This window comes from Anser cygnoides, chromosome 7 (assembly GCF_040182565.1).
Source record: "Anser cygnoides isolate HZ-2024a breed goose chromosome 7, Taihu_goose_T2T_genome, whole genome shotgun sequence".
NCBI classification, from domain to species: Eukaryota; Metazoa; Chordata; class Aves; order Anseriformes; family Anatidae; genus Anser; species Anser cygnoides.
In genome coordinates this window covers 106,690-130,470 of record NC_089879.1, presented here as the reverse complement: position 1 = coordinate 130,470, position 23,781 = coordinate 106,690, and the positions used below count along the sequence as shown (strand labels likewise).

Sequence of the window (23,781 nt, the reverse complement as noted above, 5' to 3'; positions counted from 1 at the left end):
ATGAAACAAATTAGTGGATTTACATCATCAGAAATGTTTTGCATATATAACATTAGAGCTGATTTCACATCTCACTGTAGTGTAAAATAAATTTTAAAAGCGGGTTTACACAGTGATAGAGCCAGGTTAGCAATTAGGACTTAATGAAAGATGAATGAAATCTTCTGCTCATTCCAGAACGATTGCCTTTCTCCTTGCCTCTCTGAAAAATGTGATTTATCTTCAAATACTGGTTATCCCTCAACAGCTGCCTTCTTTTAAGCTTCTAAACCTTGGAGCTCTTGCTGAGAAAACTGAAAACACTTAAATTGTTTTTACTTTCTGGTCATACCGTGTGGGATAGACAAATACTACATAGTAATGTATAATACTGAAAGAATAGTTAAATTGGACTCTTTTACCTATTCTTCCATATATATACAGTACAGTCTTTATTCACGTTCACAACTATTCCTTCTTGAAAATGAGTGGCAAATTAAATTAATCTCCAAATTCTGTTTTCTACTTCATATAAAAATGTGGCATGTTGGCATAGCGCTCAGTTAGGATTATTTATTTAAGCTTCTTTTTTGTATATAATGAACAAAATAGGTTTATTATTTAAAACATTGTTAAATGCCAGGCTTCTCTTTTCTGTAGCACTGTGTTAATTCCTGTCTTACTTCAGCAGAAGTAACATCCAGAATACTCACTTGACATTATGATTGGATCTATTTTTTATTATAGAATACCAAAATTAAAGAGACCAAACAAATAAATAAAATCAGATGAACTCTGATCATAGCATAGGATTCAGTTTACTGTTTACCAAAAAAAGTCTCTACATCTTCAGATATTGCTTAGGACTGAATGTGTGCCATCTTTTGACTAGGATGCACTTTTGGCTATTTATGCTATATTCTGGGACCATTTTTTTTTTTTTGTAATAATGTCAGAAATATTCTTGCTTTTTTTTTTTTACTGTAACAATATTTGAGACTGTCTAACAGTTGAACTGGTTTAATGCAATTTCTGAACAGTATTGTGCAAAAAAATAGATGGAGAATAAGGCAATGTCATAAAAAATATTTTTAAAGTAATGTTGCTTATCACACTCCTCCTTATGCCTTTACACGCACTTTGACTGCAGATAATCTTATCTGTACCACTCCCTCTTTGGACACAATTCACTGGCTCTGCAAAACTTTTTACAAAGTATATTGGAAGTGCTTCCCATCTGCTTTCGTGCCTTCAGCTTACCTTGGGACTTTGTGTGTGGGGGTCAACATCTTTGTCAATTAGAAAGTATCCAGACTGTTGCTTGTGATTTGTACCTTAACAGTCACTATTCTGACTAATGTGCTGTGCTGATGATAGTAGACTGGTTTGTCTTACAGTCCTTGGACAGCTTTTCGAAAACACAGATTTTGCTGAGAAATATTCCCTTGCACGTTGTCTTAAATGAGGTGCAAGCCTTGCACTTCTTGTATCTTACCCCAGTAGTGCTGTGACCGATTCTGCTCCCTCCAATGCCTGTTTATCCTGTGGAAAGGTGACTAGCAGTTCTTATGTCCGTCATCCCCCTTCTGCTGCCCCCAGCTGAGCAATGCGAGAAAGTGTCTGACTTACAGACTGTAAGAGGTGTATTTCTTTTCTTTTCTAGCTTTCTGCAGTACAGGAAAACTCTCTAGCTGTATCTAATGAAGCATGGCAAATGAGTGCGTTTTTAAAGCTACCATGTTTATTTTTGTTGTGAGCTGTATGGGCTCTTTTACAGTGTCCTTCAGTTCTCTTTTCTAGATGCCCAGAGTCAAAGCTCTAACACATGGGATATTGCTTTATATACCTTAGCGAAAGTTAGCGCTGCTCAGAAATTATTCATTCTCACTTTATTTCAGTGATTTCAAAGATGGCTTCTCATTCCCAGTCACTGAGAAGCGTGTATTGTGGGCTATAGCCTTGGAAAGGGAGGAAGCGTTACATGACTTAAGGGACTCAGAAGTCTGAATGAAACACTTAAAACTGTTTTTCTCTTCTTCTTTCTTTAACTGCAGATATCCCTCGCCATAATCAAAGATTAAGGAATGAATCCATCCGTTATTGGAGCAACATCCCATTTATCACCATGCCACTCAGCCGTGCACATGGCAAATCATTTGCACACCGCAGTGAGCTGAAGCATGCAAAGCGGATTGTAGTGAAGCTGGGTAGTGCTGTTGTGACTCGAGGAGATGAGTGTGGCTTGGCCCTTGGGAGGCTGGCATCTATTGTGGAGCAGGTAATTTTGTAACTGAAGTGGAATGGTTGTTTTAAGTTCAGAAACCTGGGGACTGTTGAATGGCAGAGAAGATTGTAGGAAAAAAAAAATCATAAAACGGTTATGACCTTTAAAAGAAATGTATTGGCCTTTCTCTTTTTCATCCCCTTGTTCTGTGGTAGTATACACCTTGTAACTCAGTAAATAAATAAGTATGGTGGGTTGACTCCAGCCAGCAGTTGAGCACCCATACAGATGCTTTTTTGCTTTCTGCTTCCCTCTCCCAGCCCCCACCACCAGTGGTAAGAAAATTGTAAGAACAAAAGCAAGAAAATGTAAGGGATGAAATAAAGGCAGTTTAATAAATGAAGGAAAGGGGAAAAGAAAAAAGTGTTGCAAAGGCAATCTGTTACTACCTCCCGCAAGCTGACTGACATCCAGCTAGTCCCGGCACAATGGCTGCTTGGAACGTCAGCTTCTTCCCTCCCTCACTGTCTGCTTTCATCTTTTGTTACCCTAGTTTTATTTATGAGGATGATGTTATATTGCATGGAATATCCCTTTGGCAGGTTCACATCACCTGTGCCAGCTGTGTCTCCTCTGAATTTCTTGCCCACCCTAGCCTATTTGCTGGCATGGGGCAGAGTAGGGAAAAAGAAAGCTTTGATGCTCTGGAAGCACTATTCAGCAATAGCCAAAACACTGGTGTGTTATCAACACTGTTTTAGTCTCCAAATCCGAAACAGTATCATATGGGCTTCTGTGGAGAAAGTTAACTCTGTCTCAGTCAGACCCAGCCCAGAAGGAGATACTCTGACAGTGAGGTGGTTTTTTTTATGCAACAGATAAGACATGACTCAGGCACTGGTTGGATCTTGTGGAAAGGTGGCACTGAAGTATATGAATTCTGTAGAAAGAGTAAAAGTTTCTTGATTACTTGAGCATTTTCAGATTTCTTCCAGTAAAAATCTTGAAACCTCATTACTTGTAGGAAAAGCTGATGGGATCAACAAACAGATTGGTCCTTCAAAATGAAATGAGGATTTTGGGGGGATTGGATGTGTCTTCTATGGGAAGTGAGGTTCGCATAACACATTATATTCTTGTAAGACATTTAGCTTTAGGACTTGGAAAGTAACTTGGCCAGATATGTGTCTGGATGAAGCAGTAAAAAGCTGTACTGTCAGAGTTAGCTCTACAGTAAAATAAAAGCTCTTGGAATGGATGGTAAATAAGAAAGTTGGGGATATGGCTTTTCTGTGCTTTATCTTTCATTATCTATGGCAATGAAAGTAGAGGGCCAAGGGTTATGGAAGTGTTGCTATGTAGTCTATATTGTGAAGGTTCAAGCATGACTCTGTCATAAAAACTGGTAGTGTGAAAAGAAAGTTTAGCAGAAGCTATGGATTGCATGCAGTCTTTTACATAGTTCCTAAGCGATTAGGAAGGTGTACAGGAGGGTGGTTGTCTTGCTTTGTGCATCCATGAATAAGCAGAATATTTCTGTCAGCAGGAATTGGTGAGCATGTGATAGCTGTAGTACCCAGAACTGTCAGGCTAGCAATGATCTTACTCTACATCCTAATTTTGTTCTCTGTACTTACAGGTGTCAATGCTGCAGAATCAGGGCCGAGAGATGATGATTGTTACCAGTGGTGCTGTAGCTTTTGGAAAGCAGCGATTGCGTCATGAGATCTTGCTTTCTCAGAGCGTGAGGCAAGCACTTCATTCAGGCCAGAGTCAGCTAAAAGATATGGTGAGTGGTTGGTGGCAGTCCCACTTTTCCTTGAGTGTTGGGTAGAACATATTCAAGTCACTGTCTAACAGCTATTCTTTATTTTTGTAGGCTATTCCAGTCTTAGAGGCCCGAGCCTGTGCAGCAGCTGGCCAGAGTGGACTAATGGCTCTGTATGAAGCCATGTTTACGCAGTACAGCATCTGTGCAGCTCAAGTAAGGGATTCCTTCTTTCCTAGGCTGACTTGCTACTTCAGTCAGTGATGGCGTTGTTAGCCGGCATGGGTTCATGAGAGGAAAGTCCTGTTCATCTAACATAATCATAGAACGGTTTGGTTTGGAAGGGACCTTAAAGATCATCTAATTCCAACCCCCTGCCATGGGCAGGGCCACCCTCCACTAGATCAGGTTGCCCAAAGCCCCATCCAACCTGGCCTTAAACACTTCCAGGGATGGGGCATCCACAGCCTCTCTTGGCAGCCTGTGCCAGTGCCTCACCACTCTCATAATAAAGAATTCCTTCCTTTTATCTAATTTAAATCTACCCTCTTTTAGTTTAAAGCCATACCCCTTGTGCTATCACTACACTCCCTGACAAAGAGTCCCTTCCCAGCTTTCCTGTAGCCCCCTTTCAGTAACTGAAGGCTGCTGTAAGGTCTCCCCGGAGCCTTCTCTTCTCCGGGCTGAACAACCCCAACTCCTTCAGCCAGCCTTCATAGGAGAGGTGCTCCAGCTCCTCCTTGACCATCCTTTTGGCCCCCCTCTGGACTCGCACTGATAGTAGGTCCGTGTCCTTCTTGTCCTGGGGTCCCCAGAGCTGAACACAGTACTCTAGGTGAGGTCTCACAAGAGCAGAGCAGAGGGGGAGAATCACCTGCTTTCACCTGCTGGCCACACTTCTTTTGATGCAGCCCAGGATATGCTTGGCTTTCTGGGCTGCAAGTGCGCATTGCTGGCTCATCTTGAGCTTCTTGTCAACAATCACCCCAAAGCGCTTCTCCTCAGGGCTGTTTTCTATCCATTCTCCACCCAGCCTGTATTTGTGCTTGGGATTGCCCTGGCCCAGATGCATGACCTTGCATTTGGCCTTGTTGAACCTCATGAGGTTCGCACAGGCCCACCTCTCAAGTCTGTCAAGGTCCCTCTGGATGGCATCCCTTCCCTCCAGTGTGTCGACTGCACCACACAGCTTGGTGTCATCAGCACATATGCTGAGGGTGCACTCGATCCCACTGTCCTTGTCACTGACAAAGACGTTAAACAGTGCCAGTCCCAATACTGACCCTGGGGAACACCAGGCATTACTGATTTCCACCTGGACATTGGGCCGTTGACCGCAACTCTTTTGAGTGCAACCATCCAGCCAATTCCTTACCCACCGAGTGGTCCATCCATCAAATAAACGTCTTTTCCAATTCAGAGTCAAGGATGTCGTGGGGAACAGTGTCAAATGCCAAATGCTTTGCACAAGTCCAGGTAAAGGATATCATTTGCTCTTCTGCTATCCAACAACGCTGTAACCACATCATAGAAGGCCACCAGATGTGTCAGACAATAATTTTCTTTTATGACAAGGTCACTCGCCTAGCTGACCAAGGGCCAGTTCTGGATTTCAGCAGAGCTTTTGATACTGGTTCTTATAGTATCCTGGACAAAATGTCCAGCATGCAGCTAGATAAATACATAATACAGTGGGTGAGCAATTGGCTGACAGTTTGGGCTCAAAGGATTATAGTAAATTGGGCTACATCAGGCTGATGACCAGTCAGTGGTGGGGTTCCACAGAGCTCCATTTCAGGGCCAGTTCTCTTTAAAATTTTTATAAATTATCTGGATGCATGACTCAAATGCATATTTATTTTTTTTTTTTACAAAAGAGGGCTACAAAGCTGGTGAAGGGTCTAGAGGACAAGACATATGAGGAGCACTTGAGGTCCTTTGGCTTGTTCAGCCTAGGGAAGAGGAGGCTGAGGAGAGACCTCATGGTGGAATATAGTTTCCACCTGAGGGAAGCAGAGGGGCGGGCGCTGATCTTTGCGCTCTGGTGACAGTGACAGGACCCAAGGGAATGGCATGGAGCTGTGAGGGTCAGGCTGGGTGATAGGAAAAGGTTCTTCACCGAGAGGGTGGTCAGGTACTGGGACAGGTTCCCCACGGCAGAGGTCACGGCACCGAGCCTTCCAGAGTTCAAGAAGCATTTGGACAACACTCTCAGATGTATGGTCTGATTTTTGGGTGGTCCTGCCTGGAGCTAGGAGTTGGATTCGATGATCCTTGTGGGTCCCTTCCGGCTCAGGATATTCTATGATTTGCTTTTTTCCCCATGTTTTATATGCTACAGTCTCTACTGTTGCCTTGTATTTCCATTGCAGTCCCACTTTTGGGGCTTATTGTAGCATAAGCAGTATTTCATACAGGATTGTCTTGCTAAGTATTTATGAAATGGAACTACCTATTGGCAAGGTGGAGCCCAAACTCCAGAAAGAAAAAGTGTATCCTGCTCTTCTGTACAGAGTGTTTTGGTGGGTTGTTTTGTTTTGTTTTGTTTTGTTTTTTCCTGTTAAAGTCTCCTCACAGAAACTGAAGTTGGTGATCCAGAGGGAGAATTTAAAAATCCCAAGTGGCCGAACCACCGTGTGTTCTATAAAGCTGGTAGAAGCATATATTAACACTCCAGGACTTGCTGTCCATCTGCTCCTCAAGTCTTTTTAACTTGTGGGTGATGGTATCCCCAGCCTGGGTCTTCTGTCTATACTGAATGCTGCTACTGTGTTAATTGGACTACTCTTAAACAGCAGCACAAGAATGATACACAAAGTCGTGAAGCATTCCATATTTTTGGAATGGCAGAAAGCTGTGATGGGGAGGTTCAAACTGGAAAAATGTCTTTACCGTGAGGGTGGTCAATCACTGGAACAGGGTGCCTAGCAAGGTGGTTGATGTCCCATGCCTGTCAATGCCCTTAATAAGATGCTTTAGCTTTTGTGTAGCCCTGAAATGGTGAGAACTGGTGAACTTGATGACCAGTTGGACTCGACGATCTTTGAAGGTCCCTTCAAACTGAATTATTCTATTCTGTTCTCAGCAGTCTTTGCTTACCTTAAATACACTGAGAACACAGAGTCACATCAACTGTAAGGCCCTATTTGTTTAGACGCTTAATGAATTTAAGAGCCTAGTATAAAGTCTCTCTTGGAGGAATTCCTCCCCATAATACAGTATAACTGATACCACTAAAATGTTTACAGTATAGCTAAAATTACCATAGACTGCACTGGATTATAATCTTGTTCAAGTCTATAGACAGCTATCATTCCTTTGATTTAAGAGATAATTTCATTTCTACCAAAAAGTCAGTGCACACGTTGATTCCAAATGTTGTAACATTTGCATAATGGAATTATTTACCTAGTTCTCAAATGTCCAGTGGCAAAGTAAAAACGAAAAATGGCTTTTAATGGTTATCATCGACATCTGTGTTCTGCTTATATGTGTTTTTTTTTCCAAGGTGATTCCTGAAGCCTCTGATCTGTTTGCTTGAAAAAGGCCATTATAGGCTCCAGTAGAAGTTGTCATACAAACCTGAAAACGTTGTGGAAAGAATATTTCTCATTTCCATTCTCTATCTTTTAAATGTGGCTTATGATTTCTTGTAAACCCAAAGGGCTTGATTGGTCCATTATGTTACTATGTATGTTTATATTTTTCTCAGGATAAGTGATAGGCTAAGTATATATTACGTCTTTTTCCTCCTTTTAGATTTTAGTCACCAACCTGGATTTCCATGACGAACAGAAGCGTCGGAACTTAAATGGAACATTACATGAACTTTTAAGAATGAATATTGTCCCTATAATTAACACTAATGATGCTGTTGTTCCACCTCCAGAGCCGAACAGTGATCTGCAGGGGGTAAATGTGGGTAAAGTATTGCAAGGGGGTGGATTCTGCTTGTAGATTGTACAGCACTAATTTGTAGTTTACTAACACTGTAATCGGGGACCTCTGGAGCCTGCAGCAGGGAAACAAACACACGCAATTAGTAATGTGGACAGAGGGACCAGAAAACTCTGCTGACCTGTCTGTCTGCTTCTAGCACAATACAGTGCTGTGGGTTAGAAGAAGGGCAGATATTATCTGTTCTGCCAAAAGCAAGTATGCCTGGTTTGGTTTACACAGAATATTTGAGGTTGAAAGGAACTTCTGCAGACATCATGTTTCAGAGCACTGGAACAGGCTGCCCAGGGAGGTTGTGGAGTCTCCTTCTCTGGAGATATTCAAGGCCTGTCTGGACGCCTACCTGGGCAACCTGCTCTAGGGAACCTGCTTTGGCAGGGGGGTTGCAGTCAATGATCTCTTGAGGTCCCTTCCAACCCTTACAATTCTGTGATTCTGTGAACACCTGTGCTTATAGCATGGCCAGTTAGTACCTCTAGTTCTTTCATTGGGCACCAAGGTGAAGAATGTGGGTACTGATCTGACTGCCTGTTGTTCTGATACTGTTTGACTGTGTTCCAAAAGACTACTTAATTTCATGAAAAAATCATCTTCTAAGAGTTTTTAGTGGGTAGAACCAAAGCAGTTCATAAGGACTTGGTAGTGCTGAGGTAGCTTGCTTTTGTATGTTGTAGCCAAATTTCCCAGTTCTTCCCACTATTCAGTGTTCTTGACCTGTGTGTATTCATTGCAGGTGATTAGTGTGAAGGATAATGACAGTCTGGCAGCACGACTGGCCGTTGAAATGAAGACTGATCTCCTGATTGTTCTCTCAGATGTAGAAGGTTTGTGAGACATTTCTTTACCACCTGGCAGAAAAACATGTCCTCTGCTTCTGTTCCTCTGGCACTCGGTAGGACTAATGCAACTACTCAGAGCTTCAGTTAGTTCATTTAATCACCCAGCTTTTAGGCTGTAGGGTGTGCCTGGGACAGCTCTCTGAAATGATGGGTAATAGCCAGCACGCCTGAGGGGGGTGTGCCCCATGAACTGCTCTGCCTGGTGGCCAAGCTTCAGGAGGAGCTAGGGAGACTGAGAAGCATCTGGGAGCCCAAGAAGGTGGTAGATCGATGGATCTATGCTCTCCCTGTCTGGAACACACATGCCAACTTAGAACAACCACTGTTGATGTGGATCCAGTATCTGATCCGCATCAGGATAAAGGCAGCAGCTAGAGGGGGACACCAAGGAGTTGAAGCAAGTTACTACGTGGAGCTGTAAGAGGAGCCACTGCTTGCACAATCAGCTTCCATTACAAAACAGGTATGAGGCTCTGGGTGTTGTTAGACAATGGATGTGAAAAGAAGGAAGAAGGGGTTTCTGTGCGAGTTCCACCAAGGTCAGATAAACCAGCTCCTTGTAGCAAATGCAGGATCAAGGCCAGTGTTGTGAAGAAATAGTGCCAAGTTATAGTCACAGGTGACTGCCTTCTGAAGGGAACAGAGGCTCCCATCTGCAGACCAGACCATCTTTATTGAGAGCTTTTCTACCTGCCTGGGTCTTGGATCAGGGACATTGCTAGCGAGCTTACGAGCTTAGTTCAAACCAGATTATTCCCTACTCCTGCTCTTTCACGTGGGTACCAACAAAGTTGCAGCAAGAAGTCTGTGTTCAATCAAAATAAATTTCAGGGCCCTGGGAAGATAGCTAAAGGATTCAGAAGCACGGGTTATCGTCTAGCATTTTGGGATATGTTAAACACAGCATAGCCAGCTGGTCAACAGAGGTGATTCTCCCACTGTATTTAGCATTGGCGAAGCCTCTCCTTCAACATTGTGTGCGATTCTGGGCTCTACAATATAAAAAGAATGTTAAGATCCCTGAAAGCGTACAGAGGAGGGCAACAAAGCCGGTAAAAGGATTGGAAGGCACGCCCTGTGTGGACGCTATGGTACTTCTGCTAGCTCCTCAGGATTGTATATAGTCATGAGTAATACTCCTGATTCTAAATACATAGTCTGTCCCTGCATATAGGCCGAACACTATTCTACAATCGTTTGCTTCTTCTGGCAGTGGATTCTGTCTTTCAGTGATTTATGGGTACTTTACATGTCCTGGATATTGCTTTCCAGATATCTGGAGCTTGCTAGCTTTTCTGTCTCCCAGACGTGTGGCTGATAGTGGTCTAGTCTTGTGAGCTGTGCTGCCGTGAAGTCTGTCACCTGTTGATGTTGAAGGTACTTTTCTGGAAAGAGGAAGGTAGTAGGTACAGTTTCACACCAGGACATCAACAAAATCATGTAGTCTTTTTATCATCTCCAGACGTGTTTCCTTCGGTGGCTTCTGGACTTTGGTCCATATTGTAGGCCCTGAGAAGGAAGGAGGCTGGCTTTTCATAACCACAGTTTCTTCCCTCTGTTTCAGATGGATTTCATGGTTGATTCTAGTTGAAATGACTGCCTCAGAAAAAAAAATAACAAAAATGATAGTCCAAACAACTTATAAAAAATAAAAATAAAAAAACAAACAAACAAAAAAACACACTCCCATTTCCTCACAGCTTATTCATTTGATGTGGTATTTTCTTTATGGAAAGAAGTGTCCTTTCCTTCTCAAGCTATCAAGGAAGAGCTCAGGTACTCTTCACTTGTGCACTTTAATCTGTGACACATTTGTTCGCATAGAACTTCTGGGAAGTTTGGTGGTAGAGTTTAGGGTTTACATGTTAGGCAAACAGAAGTATCACTCAACTCAGAACATAGTTAAATAAAAGTACAATATTTATTTAAAATGAATAAGTGTGTGTCTATAGTCTTGTGTCCTTTCTTTGCAGAACTCAATATTTAGCCTTTATACATGTTTCTAAGTTGCCCGGTTTATCAGTGTACAACACAGCATTCAGGAATATCATCTGAGATTTTAGGTGAAGAGGACTGTCCTTTGTTCAGTTGTGCACTCTTGTGTGTCAGCCCTGATTCTGAACCGTATAAAAGCTGGAAACTTCTTTTCGGTTTTCTTTCAAACCTCACTGAAATGTGGGTACTTCCCAGCGTACGTGATACTATTCAGCATGTGGATATTCTGTTGCCTCATGCTAACTACAATTCCGGTGAAGTTACACATCTTGAGCCTGCATGTTAGTGTTTCATCCTTTCAGTTCCACAAAAGGAGGGTTCAGTGGAAGTTTTGAATCCTGTAAAGTGGAATACAGGTTTTTAGCCTCAAAGGCTTTATTTATTTTTCACTTCGGAATAGAACACTTTGGAACAGTGAGCTTTGGAACAGAAGATATGTAACATTAACAGTTTTTTATTATTCATTTCAGGACTCTTTGACAGCCCTCCAGGATCTGATGATGCAAAGCTCATTGACATATTCTACCCAGGAGACCAACAATCTGTGACATTTGGAACCAAATCCCGGGTGGGAATGGGAGGCATGGAAGCCAAGGTAGAAATGTAGAACACTTATTCTCTTATTGAGAGGGAAAGGGAGATGTGGAAATGGGACTTGATAATACAAGATTGAGAGGAGTGGCCGATAGAACAGATAATTGTGTTGCCATTCAGAGGAACCTTGACAGGCTGCAGATGGGGGCAGGCAGGAACCTTTTGAAGTTCAGTAGAGGGAAATGCCAAGCCCTACCCCTAGGGAGGAACAACTCTCTTCAGCAGCACTGGTGGTTGTATGTCTGGGCTCAGAAGGTCTTTGGAGTTCAATCCAGTTGTCAGCTGGTCACAAGCAGCGTTCTAGAAAGTTGCCTGGCAGAAAAGGACTTGGGGGTGTTGTGCTGGTCAACAGCTCGTTGAACAGTAGGCAGCGGTATGCCCAGGAGGCCAAGATGGCCAATAACATCCTGGCTTGTACTAGAAATAGCGTGACCGGCAGTACAACAGAAGTGATGGTCCGTCTGTGCTTGGCACTGGTGAGACCGCACCTTGAGCACTGTGCTCGGTGTTGGTCCCCTCGTGTGACGGTTTTACCTTGCTAGACAGCTGAACTCCACCACAACCGCTCTCTTGCTCCCCCTCCTCAGAAGAGGAGGGGGAAGAAGAGAAGGAAAGAAACAACTCACGGGTTGAGGTAAGGATAATTTAACTAAAGGAAAAAAATAATTATTAAGGAAAAATTATTATTAATTAATTAGTCTGACTAAAGGGAAAAAAATAAAAACGACAGGCAAAGGCTGTGTGGAAGTGCAGGGGAAAGAAATTACTCTCTACTTCCCACAAACGAGCGATGCTTGTCCACGTCCTTGAAGCAGGGCCTCAACACACAGACGTTTTCACAATGAGAGCCCACCCCTTCCTTCTTTTTCTTTTTTCCACCTTTTATTGCTGAGTGTGACATCATAGGGTATGGAATATCCCTTTGGTTGGTTTAGGTCAGCTGCCCTGGTGATGTTCCTTCCTTGCCTTTTGCCCGCCCCCAGCTTGCTAGCTCTGGGAGGTGTTAGAGGGAGTCCTGATGCTGTGCCGGTATTGCTCAGCAGCAGACACGACGCTGGTGCGATACCGGTGCTGTTCTAGCTACAAGCGCAGAGCACAGCACTGTATGGGCTGCTGCAGGGAAAGTTAACTCCATCCCAGCCAGACCCAGTACATCTCACTACAATAAAGGTACTGAGTTTCTGGGAATACACTCAGAGAAGAGCAGCAAAGCTGGCGAAGGAACTAGAAAACGACGTGAGGAACAGCTAAGGGAGCTGGGATTTAAGTCTGGAGAGAAGGCGGCAGTGGGGAGGCCACATTGATCTCTACAGCTACTGAAAGGAGGTTGTAGCAAGGTGTCAGTCTCTTTTGTCAAGTGACAAGTGATAGGGTGTGAGGGAATGGCCTCAAGTTGTGCCGAGGGAGGTTTAGGTTGGCTATCAGGAAGCATTTCTTCATGGAAGGGGTGGTTAGACGTTAGAACAGGCTGCCCGAGGAAGTGGTAGAGTCCCCATCCTTAAAAATATTTAGGAGACATGTGGATGTAGCACTTAGGGATATGGTTTAGTGGTAGAATTAGGTCGATGGTTGGACTCAATGGTCTGAAGGGTCTTTTCCAACGTAAGTGATCAAAGTGGAGCAAGAATTCTTGTTGAGCATGGGGATTCAAATAACAAGTGCATTTTCGGGAACTGGCTCTATCCTTCATTGCAGGTGAAAGCAGCTCTGTGGGCCCTCCAAGGAGGCACCTCTGTAGTGATTGCAAATGGAACCCACCCAAAGATCTCGGGTCATGTCATCACAGATATTGTGGAAGGGAAGAAAGTTGGAACTTTTTTTTCAGAGGTAAAACCTGCAGGTGAGTACGGAAGTAACATGTACATTGGGAGCTGTAGAGATTTCCTGAAAGTTTAGGGTCGAAATTTGGCTAGGCCTGCCTGTTCAACAGATGGGAAACTACGCTCTGCTTGACAAACGGCTTTTGAAAGGTAATTTTTAATGTTGGAATAGAACATCTTGAATCCTCTGCTCGGGTTCCTTCCAGCTGATGACTTGCTGCATCAGACTTGCATTCAAAGAACTAGGTAGAATTTGTATTGCTTTTAGTCTTAGAGGTTATCATCTATTATTGAAGATTTCAGGGTGAAAGCGTGCATATAGAATGTACGGCTGAACTAAGATAGTGTGTAGTTTGGGTTTTTGTCGTAAGTTCTTTTAATGACTCAGTCTTTTGTTACCGTATGTAGGAATGTTTTCCTGCCTCTGTGTTGCTGTGACAATGTAACAAGGGCCGCAGAAAGTCAGACCAAAGATCGGTGATCTTAGCAGAATGGAACGAGTATAGAGCGATACTTGTGACTTGCACTTTAAGACAAGCCAATGCCTTTGAGTATAAAAACGCTTAATGTGTTTCTTGTAAAAATCGGCCATATCCTTTGAACCCATGTAAACACTTAGCATCCGTGGGTCACAACAGTCACGAGCCTTAACTAGGTATTGTGCGTAAACTCTGGAGCTAGCACTATGTGGAGAACTGCTTCCTTTATTTTGTGCGTGTGTGTGGGCAGGAGGAGCGTTGAAGTTTGCTTCCTGCTAGCTTTTGATGCCCCTGCCTTCTGTATGGAAAGAGAACATGGGTGATCGATCTCTGTTCAACTTCTATGATATGAGACATCGTCTTTTCCCTCATCGTCTCTTTGTCACATGAAAAAGGTTTTTTCTTAGTCCTTTTCTACAGAAACTGTTCCAAAAGTTTGGCGATCCCTGTTTCTCTTGGCTGAAACTGTTTTTATTCTACTGTGACCTTTTTAAGATAGGCAAAAATAAAATTCTGTGTAGCATCCAAGATGCAAATGAACCTTCAGTTTATGAGATAGCAAGGCTAACTTTGAGTTTTGATCGGACTGGTGATGTTTCTTCTTGCCTTTCCTTGGCCTTTTCCAAAAGCTTAAACGTGTAAGTTGCTCTTCGACGCTGATGAGCATTGAGGTGATGTTTTCATAGGATTATGTGCAGTACCGAGGCCTGATTTCCCCTTTTGCCTCTGCATTTCTTCACGTTTATCTGCTTTGAATTGTACTTGCTATTTGGTTGCATAGCGGCTGCAAAGGAATCACAGGTTGATTGAGGTTGGAAGGACCTCCATAGGTCACCTGGTCCAACACCCCTGCTCAAGCAGAGCCACCCAGATCTGGTTTTCCAGGACCACGTCCAAACAGGTTTTGAAACCTCACAAAGACTGTGACTCCACGACCTCCCTGGGCAGCCTATGCTAGTGCTCAGTCACCCTCACAGCGAAAAAGTATTTACTGATGCTCAGGAAACCACAGGAGGGGAACATCCTATGTTTCGGCCTGTGTCTGTTGCCTCTTTTTTTGTTCCTTTGGTACCAGTTAGAAAAGTCTGCCTTTGTCTTCTTTCCACCCTCCCTTCGTGTATTTACAGCCATCAATCCCCTCCAAGTCCCGAGATCCCCTCCAAGTCTCCTCTTCTCCAGGCCTAACAGTCCCAGCTCTCCCAGCCTGTCCTCATAGGAAAGGTGCTTCAGTCCCTTACCATCCTCGTGGCCCTCTGTTGGACTCTTTGCAGTGTGTCCAGGTCTCTCTTGTACTGGGAGGCCCAGGCCCAGCACTCCAGGTGCGGCCTCACCGTTCCTGAGCAGAGGGGGAGGATCGCCTTTCTTGACCTGCTGGCAATACTTTGCCTAATGCCACCCAGGATACCCTCAGCTGCTTTTGCAGCAAAGGCACATTGCGGTTTCGTGTTCAAGTCGGTGTCCACCAGGAAACTTAGCTCCTTTTCCGAGAAGTTCCTTTCTGGGAAAAAGTGCGATATCGGCGCTTTTCACTTTGTCCTACTGCAATAAATTTGTATCAGCTATAAAGCTTTTCATCTTGTAACCACATGTCTCAGACAATTACAAATATGGTGAACGGCAAAAGTAAAGGTGAAATCTTACTGCGACCCTTCCTCTACCATGGAACGTGGTTACTCCCATTCTTTCTTTGTCTTCTGTCTTCCAAAACACACTTTAAATATTCAGGTAACTTTTTAAAATGAACTCTTATCTCCTCGCGTGTGTCACTTTTTTTCAAAGAACACGAAAATACACTCTACTTTATAAAGTATGACCTCGCTTTAAAAAGCTGTTTTAACACTCCTTAATTAAGTCTTCTTAATCAAGTGTCCGCTACTTCTTTTCTTACCTCCTGTTATTTTCCTTAACGTGGGAATTCCCGCTCTGGCAATTTCTGTAGGACGCTTCTGAAATAGAAGTCCGGGCCTATTAGTCACATTCAAGTCATCTGTCCTACAGACAATTTCAAGAGAGTTAAAAATGAAAACGTAGCTTCTCCGTGAGCTACTTGAGAACTCCTTAGTGAAATGCTGCGTGAGCCTTTTGACTTGTTACTTCTGTTTCTGTTTCAAAACTTGTTCTGTATCATTTCAGTTTGAGAGAGGTTCTTTGATATCCATGCCAAGAAGAAAACCTTTCTTCTGTAGGAACCCTTCAGTGTGCACAGGGAGAGGCGTGGAGAGAGCAGCTATTCTGCAAGCTGTTACTCAGGCCGCTTTTGGCTCCCAGTACTATTTGTACATTCCCGTGTTGTTTTGCAATGTTTTCTCTTTTCGTTAGTTGTCTAATTAAACTTTTTCAAAGGATGCCTTCCTGTTTTCAGTTTTCTCCTACGCCCTGAGATTTAGCCGTCCTTGTATTCTTTTGCTCTTTGTCAAGTCTCTTTAATACAAGCTGTATGCAGCTTTGATACAAGCTTGTTTGTCCCCTGTGACCTGGATGATCTTGCTGAATCTCCGTGATGCCTTGAAAAGGGCTATGCTCGGGGACCGTGGCAGCATTTTGGTATCTGATACAGATTTTCTTGTTCTGGCATACAGTAAATTTCTTTGATATGTCTATTAAGACCGTACCTGTTTTCCTGCTTTGAGTAAGGAGTTGGAAGATGAAAGGTTAGCGTTCCTTTCCTTCCACATGGGCTGTAACCTTTGTCTGCATGTCTTGTGGTTGTATTTTTTTGTTTGTTTGTTTGTTTTGGCAGGCCCTACAGTAGAGCAGCAGGGTGAAATGTCTCGAGCTGGTGGCAGGACCCTGGCAGCTCTGCAGCCTGAGCAGGTGAGAGAACAGTATGTGCTCACTCTTTAAGGTTGGGAACACGTGGCAATTCGTAAAATACAGGTTTATAACACAAATGGGTCCTGGAAAAAATCAGCTGGCTCCAAGCATTCAGGGAGTCAAGACAGTGAGAAGATGTGTCCGCAGAAATGAGCTGAAGTGAGCCAGATGTCAAACACCATGGACTTCATATAAGGATGCAGTTCAGAAACTTTTCTCTTTCAGAGAGCGGAGATTATTTATCGTCTTGCTGACTTATTAACTGATCAGAGAGAAGAAATTCTCTTGGCAAACAAAAAGGACTTAGAAGAAGCTGAAAATAAAGGTAATATTATGGGTCCTTTCATGGTACTCCTGTTGTCATGAGCTTATCTGGGCCTCAAAGGAAATGAGCAGAACTAGAATATTCTGTCACCTGCAATTGGATATTATGGCTGTCACAGGTTAGTGAGCCGAGGACTTAGAGAGCTTGTCAGTGGAAACAGCTGCAGCTTCCATAATTACATGAGAGATGTCTTCATCAGAGAAGACAGAGAGGCCTTTGAAAACAGCAACCCACAGCATTGTTTAAAAAAATAAAAATAAATAGTGTTTTCTTTTGCCAAAGGAGGCTCGCTTTAGAAATTAAATATAGCAAGTATCTTCCCTGTTATCGTCATGCATGAAATAGCATGAGTATCTCCTGGGCTGGTTAACATAATGTTTGGCCCCTGCGGGGAACGTTGTTACTTAAAAATGATACTTTCCAGAAAGAACCATATTACCTTCTGACTGAGGAAAGTACAGTTCAGGCAGCATAGACTAAATCCATTCTTTTGTGTTTGAGTGGTGCATCAAGAAGCTGGTCTTGGGTTAGAAAACGTGTGAAAATGGCACATCACAAATTGTAATGTTCAGTAAAAGACATATGGCAACCATTTTTTACTGATCAGAATGCCTGGAGGGACATTTTTGAGTAAACTTCCTACCTGAATGTGTTCAGACTAGAAAACTCTGGCAGTTCTTGACCAATCTGAAATGCTATGTGTTCCTCTGCTCTTTGGGATTTCTATCTGTAAAACAGAAAGATGCAATTACTGCCCAAACCATCCAGGAATATTGCAAGGGTAGAAATTTCTAAGAAATTCAGGTACACAGTTGTATAACAGTACTAGAAATAGGACAAACTTTGTCTTTGTGGATGTTACTTCCTATGCAAATCATTCATATCATATTAGGTGTATATGTGATGGTAGGTGAAATCATTGTCAAATTTGAGCAGTTTTATTGTAGCTACTAAACTTAATGCTTTACATTGTTCATCCTAGGTAGGTTTCTTGCTATGGTGTGAGAAACAGCTGAATTTTTTCCTAGTTTGACCATTAGGTCACTTTTACTTGAAACTAGACAAATACATCTATCTTGAGCACAATTTTTTCTTTCTTCTAGGAAGATTGGCACTTCCTTTGTTGAAACGTCTAAGTCTGTCTACATCAAAGCTGAACAGCTTGGCTATTGGGCTACGTCAGATTGCAGCATCTTCACAGGACAGCGTCGGCCGCATAATTCGGAGAACACGAATAGCAAAGGATCTAGAGTTGGAGCAGGTGACAGTGCCTATTGGGGTCCTTCTCGTGATTTTTGAGTCCCGTCCTGACTGTCTTCCACAGGTATGTGGGGAGGGCAGAGAGATCTTTGATAACGAAAGTGTATTTCTATTGGTGAGTTACTGGAAGGCTGCAAGAAGTCTTGCCTCAGAACACCTTTGCTTTTATACTTCTGAAATGAATTTTGTTGTCATCCCAATTTTTTTTTTCTACAGACACATTCTTGGGACTTGCTTCTGCAATGTCGAGAGTTATTCAGGGTTGGTTTTTGATACCCAACATAGAGAGGGAGTTAGCTTACATTCAGGTGGTGCAGTTTCTGCATGTGTCTAATAACGCAGGTTCCCTGCTTAACTTGCAACTTACGAGGTTCCTACCAATGAGCACTTTCCTGTCCACGCCGAATACAGCTGAGTTGCAGGCTACAATTAAACATCAAGTGTTTAATATAGATTGTTAATAACAAATCGCAACTGTTAAGAATATATGCTAAAAAAAACTAGCACAGAAAGTAGAAGCTCTAGGCTGTGAGTGGTCTGTCCCATACTGATACTGCATGTTTGCACTGAATGCACAGAATGATTGCTTTTACTCACTTGTGGAGCGATGAGTCTAGGCTCTCACTGCTAGTATTTTTAGCAAGACTGATTGAGCATTTCTCTAACGTATGAGCAAGTGTTTGAGGAGCAAGTGATGGGTATGGGCACTTAGAAAGAGACTGCCAAAGGGCAGCTTCCTATTTTATAACTGAATTTTGTGAGTGTTGGTCCTCGTTACATAGTGAAGGGGAGTATGCTCTAGGCAAAGTTCATGTGAAAGGAAAAGGCACTAGTCTCCCTTGTCTGCCATTATTACTTCCTTGCTGCTAGCTCTGTTCTTCATAGAAAACCAGTATGTTTCCTTGTCACATTCTAGTCTGCCTTCCTAGACTCCAGCCTTTGCCTCCTGGGTCTCTTGCCTTGCATAGCCAATCTCTCCACTTCTCCTCTTCTTCTTCATCTCATTTGTAAACCTTTTATCAGGCTGGTTCTTACTGGCTTCCCACCCCCAACCCCCTGACCTTTTTCTATTTTTTCCTTTTTTTCTATTTTTTTTTTACAGACTTAGGATGGCGTGTCTTGTTAGTTACTTTTCTTCCTGCCAGCACCCATCCTCAAGTTCTCCGATGCGACTTCAGAGGATCATCTTTGATACCTCTGCATCTGAATAATACGGTTTCTGTCCCATGCTGTAGCTGACAGTAGGAGGGACTCTGCATGCAGAGGAGAGGTTGCTTCCTCCATAGTTTCCTATTGCATCTCATACTGGTTTGGGTAAGCAATTACAGAGGAAATTTGACTTCTCCATGGAGAAGTGTGTGCCTGACAGCTAGCTGGAGACAGCACACACGGACTTGAGTCAGTGCTCAGAGTTCAGTCTTGAGTTGCAGTAAAGGTAAAACAATTGCAGACTGACAGTTTAGCTTCTAAGGAGCATATACCAATAGCACGTTTGCCTCTGATGCTTAAAAGGCGAGGTTCCGAGATCATATTTCACGGACTGCTTCCTATAGATTTCAAGAAATCCAATCGTTCTGAAGTATAGCCATGCTCTATTATTGTTGAAAGGGAACAAACTGTTTTGAAACCCATTACAGATTGGATTTTTTTATTTAAATAAGCTTGTCTCTGCAGCTTTCCTTTGTGATGCTGATCTTTGGAGAGGCAGATTCTTAACAGGATACAATCAAATTGCATTTTAATGTCTAGTTTTATATGTTAAAGACACACAGTATCTGGGTACGGCAAGGTTCCTAGATCATTGTCATTTAGTCTATCTTTCTGAAGTATTCCTAATTTTTTCAGTATTCTTTTCAAATTGTGGACAGCAGGATGAGGTAGAATATCAAACATGGTGACTGTTTTTACCCAGAGGACACTAGTAGGGAAAAGGAGTTGGTCTGAGGTGACTTTGAGATGCTTAAGAGGTTGGCCCTTGAGAACCTCATGAAGTTCAAGAAGGCTAAGTGGCTGGCAGTTCAACACTGTCATCAACGCACTCCCAAGAATGAATACGGGCTGTGTGATGAGCAGGTTGAGAGCAGCCCTGCAGAGAAGGACTTGGGAGCGTAGATGGATGAAAAGCTCCACATGAGCCAGCGATGTGCAGTTGCAGACCAGAAAGCCAGCTGTATCCTGAGCCATATCAAAAGAAGTATGACCTAGAAGGTCCAGGGAGGTGATTCTCACTCTCTACTCCACTCCTGTGAGGCCCCACCTGCAGTGCTGCATTCAGCTCTGGGGACTCCAACATAAGAAATAAATCTGTTAGAGCAGGTCCAGAGGAGGGCCACGAAGTTGATGGGGGCTGGAGCACCTCTCCTATGAAGACAGGCTGAGAGAACTGGGGTTGCTTAGCCTAGAGAAGAGAGGGCTCTGAGGAGACCTTATAATGGCCCTCTAGTACCTAAAGCGGGCTTTAGGAAAGCTGGGGAGGGACTTTTTGTCGGGGAGTGTAGTGACAGGACAAGGAGTAATGGCTTTACAATAAAAAAAGGGTAGTTTTAGATTAGATAAAAGGAAGAAATTCTTTACTATGAGGGTGGTGAGGCACTGCAACAGGCTGCCTGGGGAAGTTGTGGATGCCCCATCCCTGGAAGTGTTTAAGGCCAGGTTTGATGGGGCTTTAAGCAATCTGGTCTAGTGGGAGGTGTCATAGAATCATAGAATGGTTTGGGTTGGAAGCGAACTTAAAGGTCATCTACTCCCCCCTCCCCCCGCCATGGGCAAGGACACTTTCTGGTTATAAACGTGAAATCAATGCGATAAAAAATAAAAGGCTTATTATCTATAGGGTTTTTCTCCGACACGCTTATCTCAAGTGTTGTCTACTTATGACTTCTGTTTTAGACAGCACAACAAAAATGTTCTTCGTAGGAAGAGCTTGTTAGCTACTTCCGGCCAGAATGATTAGGGATAAGAGTTCTTGCATCTGAAATAGTTTTATACAGCGACTGAATTTGTGCCAGAGCCTATGTTCAGGGTTTCCTTTGACTTACTCACTGCAATCTCCCTTAGCCAGTAGTACCCTGAAGCTCAAGTTTGTTCCTGAAACGTTAAGATACTTCATTTCTGGAGTTACATGTTCTGACTTGGAAAAATTTATTGGTGCCATATATTAATATTGAATAAGTCAGCAGAATTAAAAATCCTGTTCTTACTCTATTTTGCAGATGTTATTCTCACAGAGGAGTCAGATCATTTTTTCTCTTTTTTTTTTTTAATTCCTTTCTGACAGGTGTCTGCTTTGGCCATAGCTAGTGGAAATGGCTTGCTACTAAAAGGAGGGAAAGAGGCTGCATATAGCAATCAAATCCTTCATCATCTGACACAAGAAGCACTCTCCATTCATGGAGTCAAAGATGCAGTGCAACTAGTAAGTGTCTAGAATTAAATCAACAACTTTTTTTGCTGTGGCATGTATAAAAAGCACAGACAGAGCTTGAGAATTCAGGCCATTGACTGTGTCACAACTTTCACAGGTGAATACAAGAGAGGAAGTAGAAGATCTCTGCCGTTTGGATAAGCTGATAGATCTAATCATTCCACGTGGTTCATCCCAGCTAGTCAGGAATATCCAGAAAGCTGCTAAGGGAATTCCAGTGATGGGACACAGTGAAGGGATCTGTCATGTGTATGTGGACACAGATGCCAGCGTTGAGAAGGTCACGCGAATAAGTAAGCTGTGAGAGGGTGACTTGGATATCATGAGTGTAATTGAACTTCACATTTGGAATATGTGTTATGGTTATAATAATAACCATACGTAATAATAATTCACATGCTCTTCAAAATCTTTGTCATAAATGGTATGTAACCAATTATTTACTCTTAAACCTCAGTCAGAGACTCAAAGTGTGAATATCCTGCTGCGTGTAATGCTCTGGAAACACTCTTAATTCATCGAGACTTGCTGAGAACCCCGTTGTTTGATCAGATCATAGACATGTTGAGAGTAGAACAGGTTAGTCATGTATACATGTGTTGTTTTTTGTTTTGTTTTATTTACTTTTTTTTTAATGTTAGGAGCCTTTGGTCTTGCTGACATAGCCCTATGTAGTTTTATAATGACATAACACGTTACCCACATGTCTCTTTGTACACCTAAATGAACTTTCGGAGAGCTTTCTTGGCTTCTCCATGCAACCCCAAGCTTTTCCATGGGAACGATCTGAAAGCAGCTTCTTCGGGGTGGCTGCATGCCATTGCTGGGATACAACTACTTCCTTTTACATAGCAAAAAATCATTCTCTGCCTTGGAAGAACATATCCACAACCCCTTCTCTACTATTCTTAATTCTGACTTAATGGCTGGCAACCTCCCGGACACAAAGACTATTCTTATTGAATCTACTAACTTACCTTCTTACCTCAGCCATTTCACATTTTATGTTTCTCCTTTTCAAATCTGCTTCAACCACATTTTTTAACATTTTGTCTCACTTGCCTTTATTCCCACCCATTTTCCCTCCCATTATTTTTCCATATTATTTCCATTCCCATTATTTTCCCCTCCCACTGTTCCACAGGAACAGTGAAAGGCCACTATCCTACATAATTGCTTTGACGTGTATAATGTTTTGTAGCAGAGATGCATCAGGAGAGAAATATTTGTGAAGTACTTTAAATTACACTTAAAACATGGATTTTTCACATAGCATTTGCATTTGGCAAATAGTGTATACAAGCAGTAATTCATGCAGGAAAACGTGGTAAAATAGACAGGTCATGTTTTGATGATGATAAAAAGAAGTCATATTAAGAGAAGCTGGCCCAGATAGCTAGTCAGGAGCAAGTCCTCACTTATTTGTTGTTGGGTTTTTTCTTTTTTTTTTTTTTTAACGTCTGGTTTGGTTGTGGTTTTTTTTTGCGGGGCGGGGGGGGGTGCGGGTGGAAGGGTAAATTTATGGATTTTGTGTGAGGACTGGTGAATTTCCATGATCACCCACCATCTCCCACCCCTTAATACAGTGGGGAGGACTTGATGTTACTGCTGTCTAATCTGACTTGAGAACAGGAAACATGCAAATACTGGTCAGGATTTCATTATCAACAAAATTTATAGTTGCACAAGAAAATGCCATCTTACAGGCACCTTTCTTGAAAGCCTTCAAAGGTAGGGATTCTAATCAGCAATTCTGAAGTATCATAGAATACCCTGAATTGCAAGGGACCCACAAGGATTACCAAGTTCAACCCCTTGCTCCACACAGGACCACCCAGAAATCAGACCATACATCTGAGAGCGTTGTCCAAACACTCCTTGAACTCCAGCAGGCTCAGTGCCGTGATCACTGTCCTGGGAGCCTGTTCCAGTGCCCAGCCACCTCTTGGTGCAGAACCTTTCCCTAACATTCAGACTGACCCTCCCCTGTCACAGCTCTATGGCATTCCCTCGGGTCCTGTTGCTGTCACCTGAGAGAAGAGATCAGCACCTGCTCCGCTCCTCCCTCTCATTGTTTAGGTGTCTTAGCTGCTACGATTAAACTCAGAGACTGATGATGCATTAGATCTTCTTTATCAGGATTGTAAAATAACTGTGAGTCCTTACCTTGTTTTGGGCCCAGTAACTCTTCTGTGTCTGAAACATACGCTTTGGAGAGGGTTGGTGTCAGTTTACAAAACAAAAGGATAAAAACAGGTAGTCTTTTGTAGGTGAGACTTGCAAACCTGGAAATAAGTTGCTTG

General features: G+C 42.8%; 1 protein-coding gene across 44 annotated transcripts in view; it reads left to right on the top strand.

The window, feature by feature from the left end:
* The window catches only part of LOC106047319 (delta-1-pyrroline-5-carboxylate synthase), a 78,100-nt gene that overhangs the window by 10,208 nt on the left and 44,111 nt on the right, over window positions 1-23,781 (top strand). For 43 of the 44 annotated variants that reach the window (XM_067000807.1, XM_067000806.1, XM_067000824.1 and 40 more), the window contains 13 exons: window positions 2,034-2,257; window positions 3,843-3,992; window positions 4,083-4,187; window positions 7,731-7,889; window positions 8,662-8,752; window positions 11,233-11,357; window positions 13,052-13,196; window positions 16,396-16,469; window positions 16,695-16,794; window positions 17,898-18,118; window positions 21,332-21,469; window positions 21,576-21,771; window positions 21,936-22,057. In XM_067000807.1, coding sequence (XP_066856908.1) covers window positions 2,034-2,257; window positions 3,843-3,992; window positions 4,083-4,187; window positions 7,731-7,889; window positions 8,662-8,752; window positions 11,233-11,357; window positions 13,052-13,196; window positions 16,396-16,469; window positions 16,695-16,794; window positions 17,898-18,118; window positions 21,332-21,469; window positions 21,576-21,771; window positions 21,936-22,057 — 1,850 coding nt within the window. The remainder of the gene's footprint in view (window positions 1-2,033; window positions 2,258-3,842; window positions 3,993-4,082; window positions 4,188-7,730; window positions 7,890-8,661; window positions 8,753-11,232; window positions 11,358-13,051; window positions 13,197-16,395; window positions 16,470-16,694; window positions 16,795-17,897; window positions 18,119-21,331; window positions 21,470-21,575; window positions 21,772-21,935; window positions 22,058-23,781) is intronic. The other variant, XM_067000819.1, reaches the window with a different exon arrangement.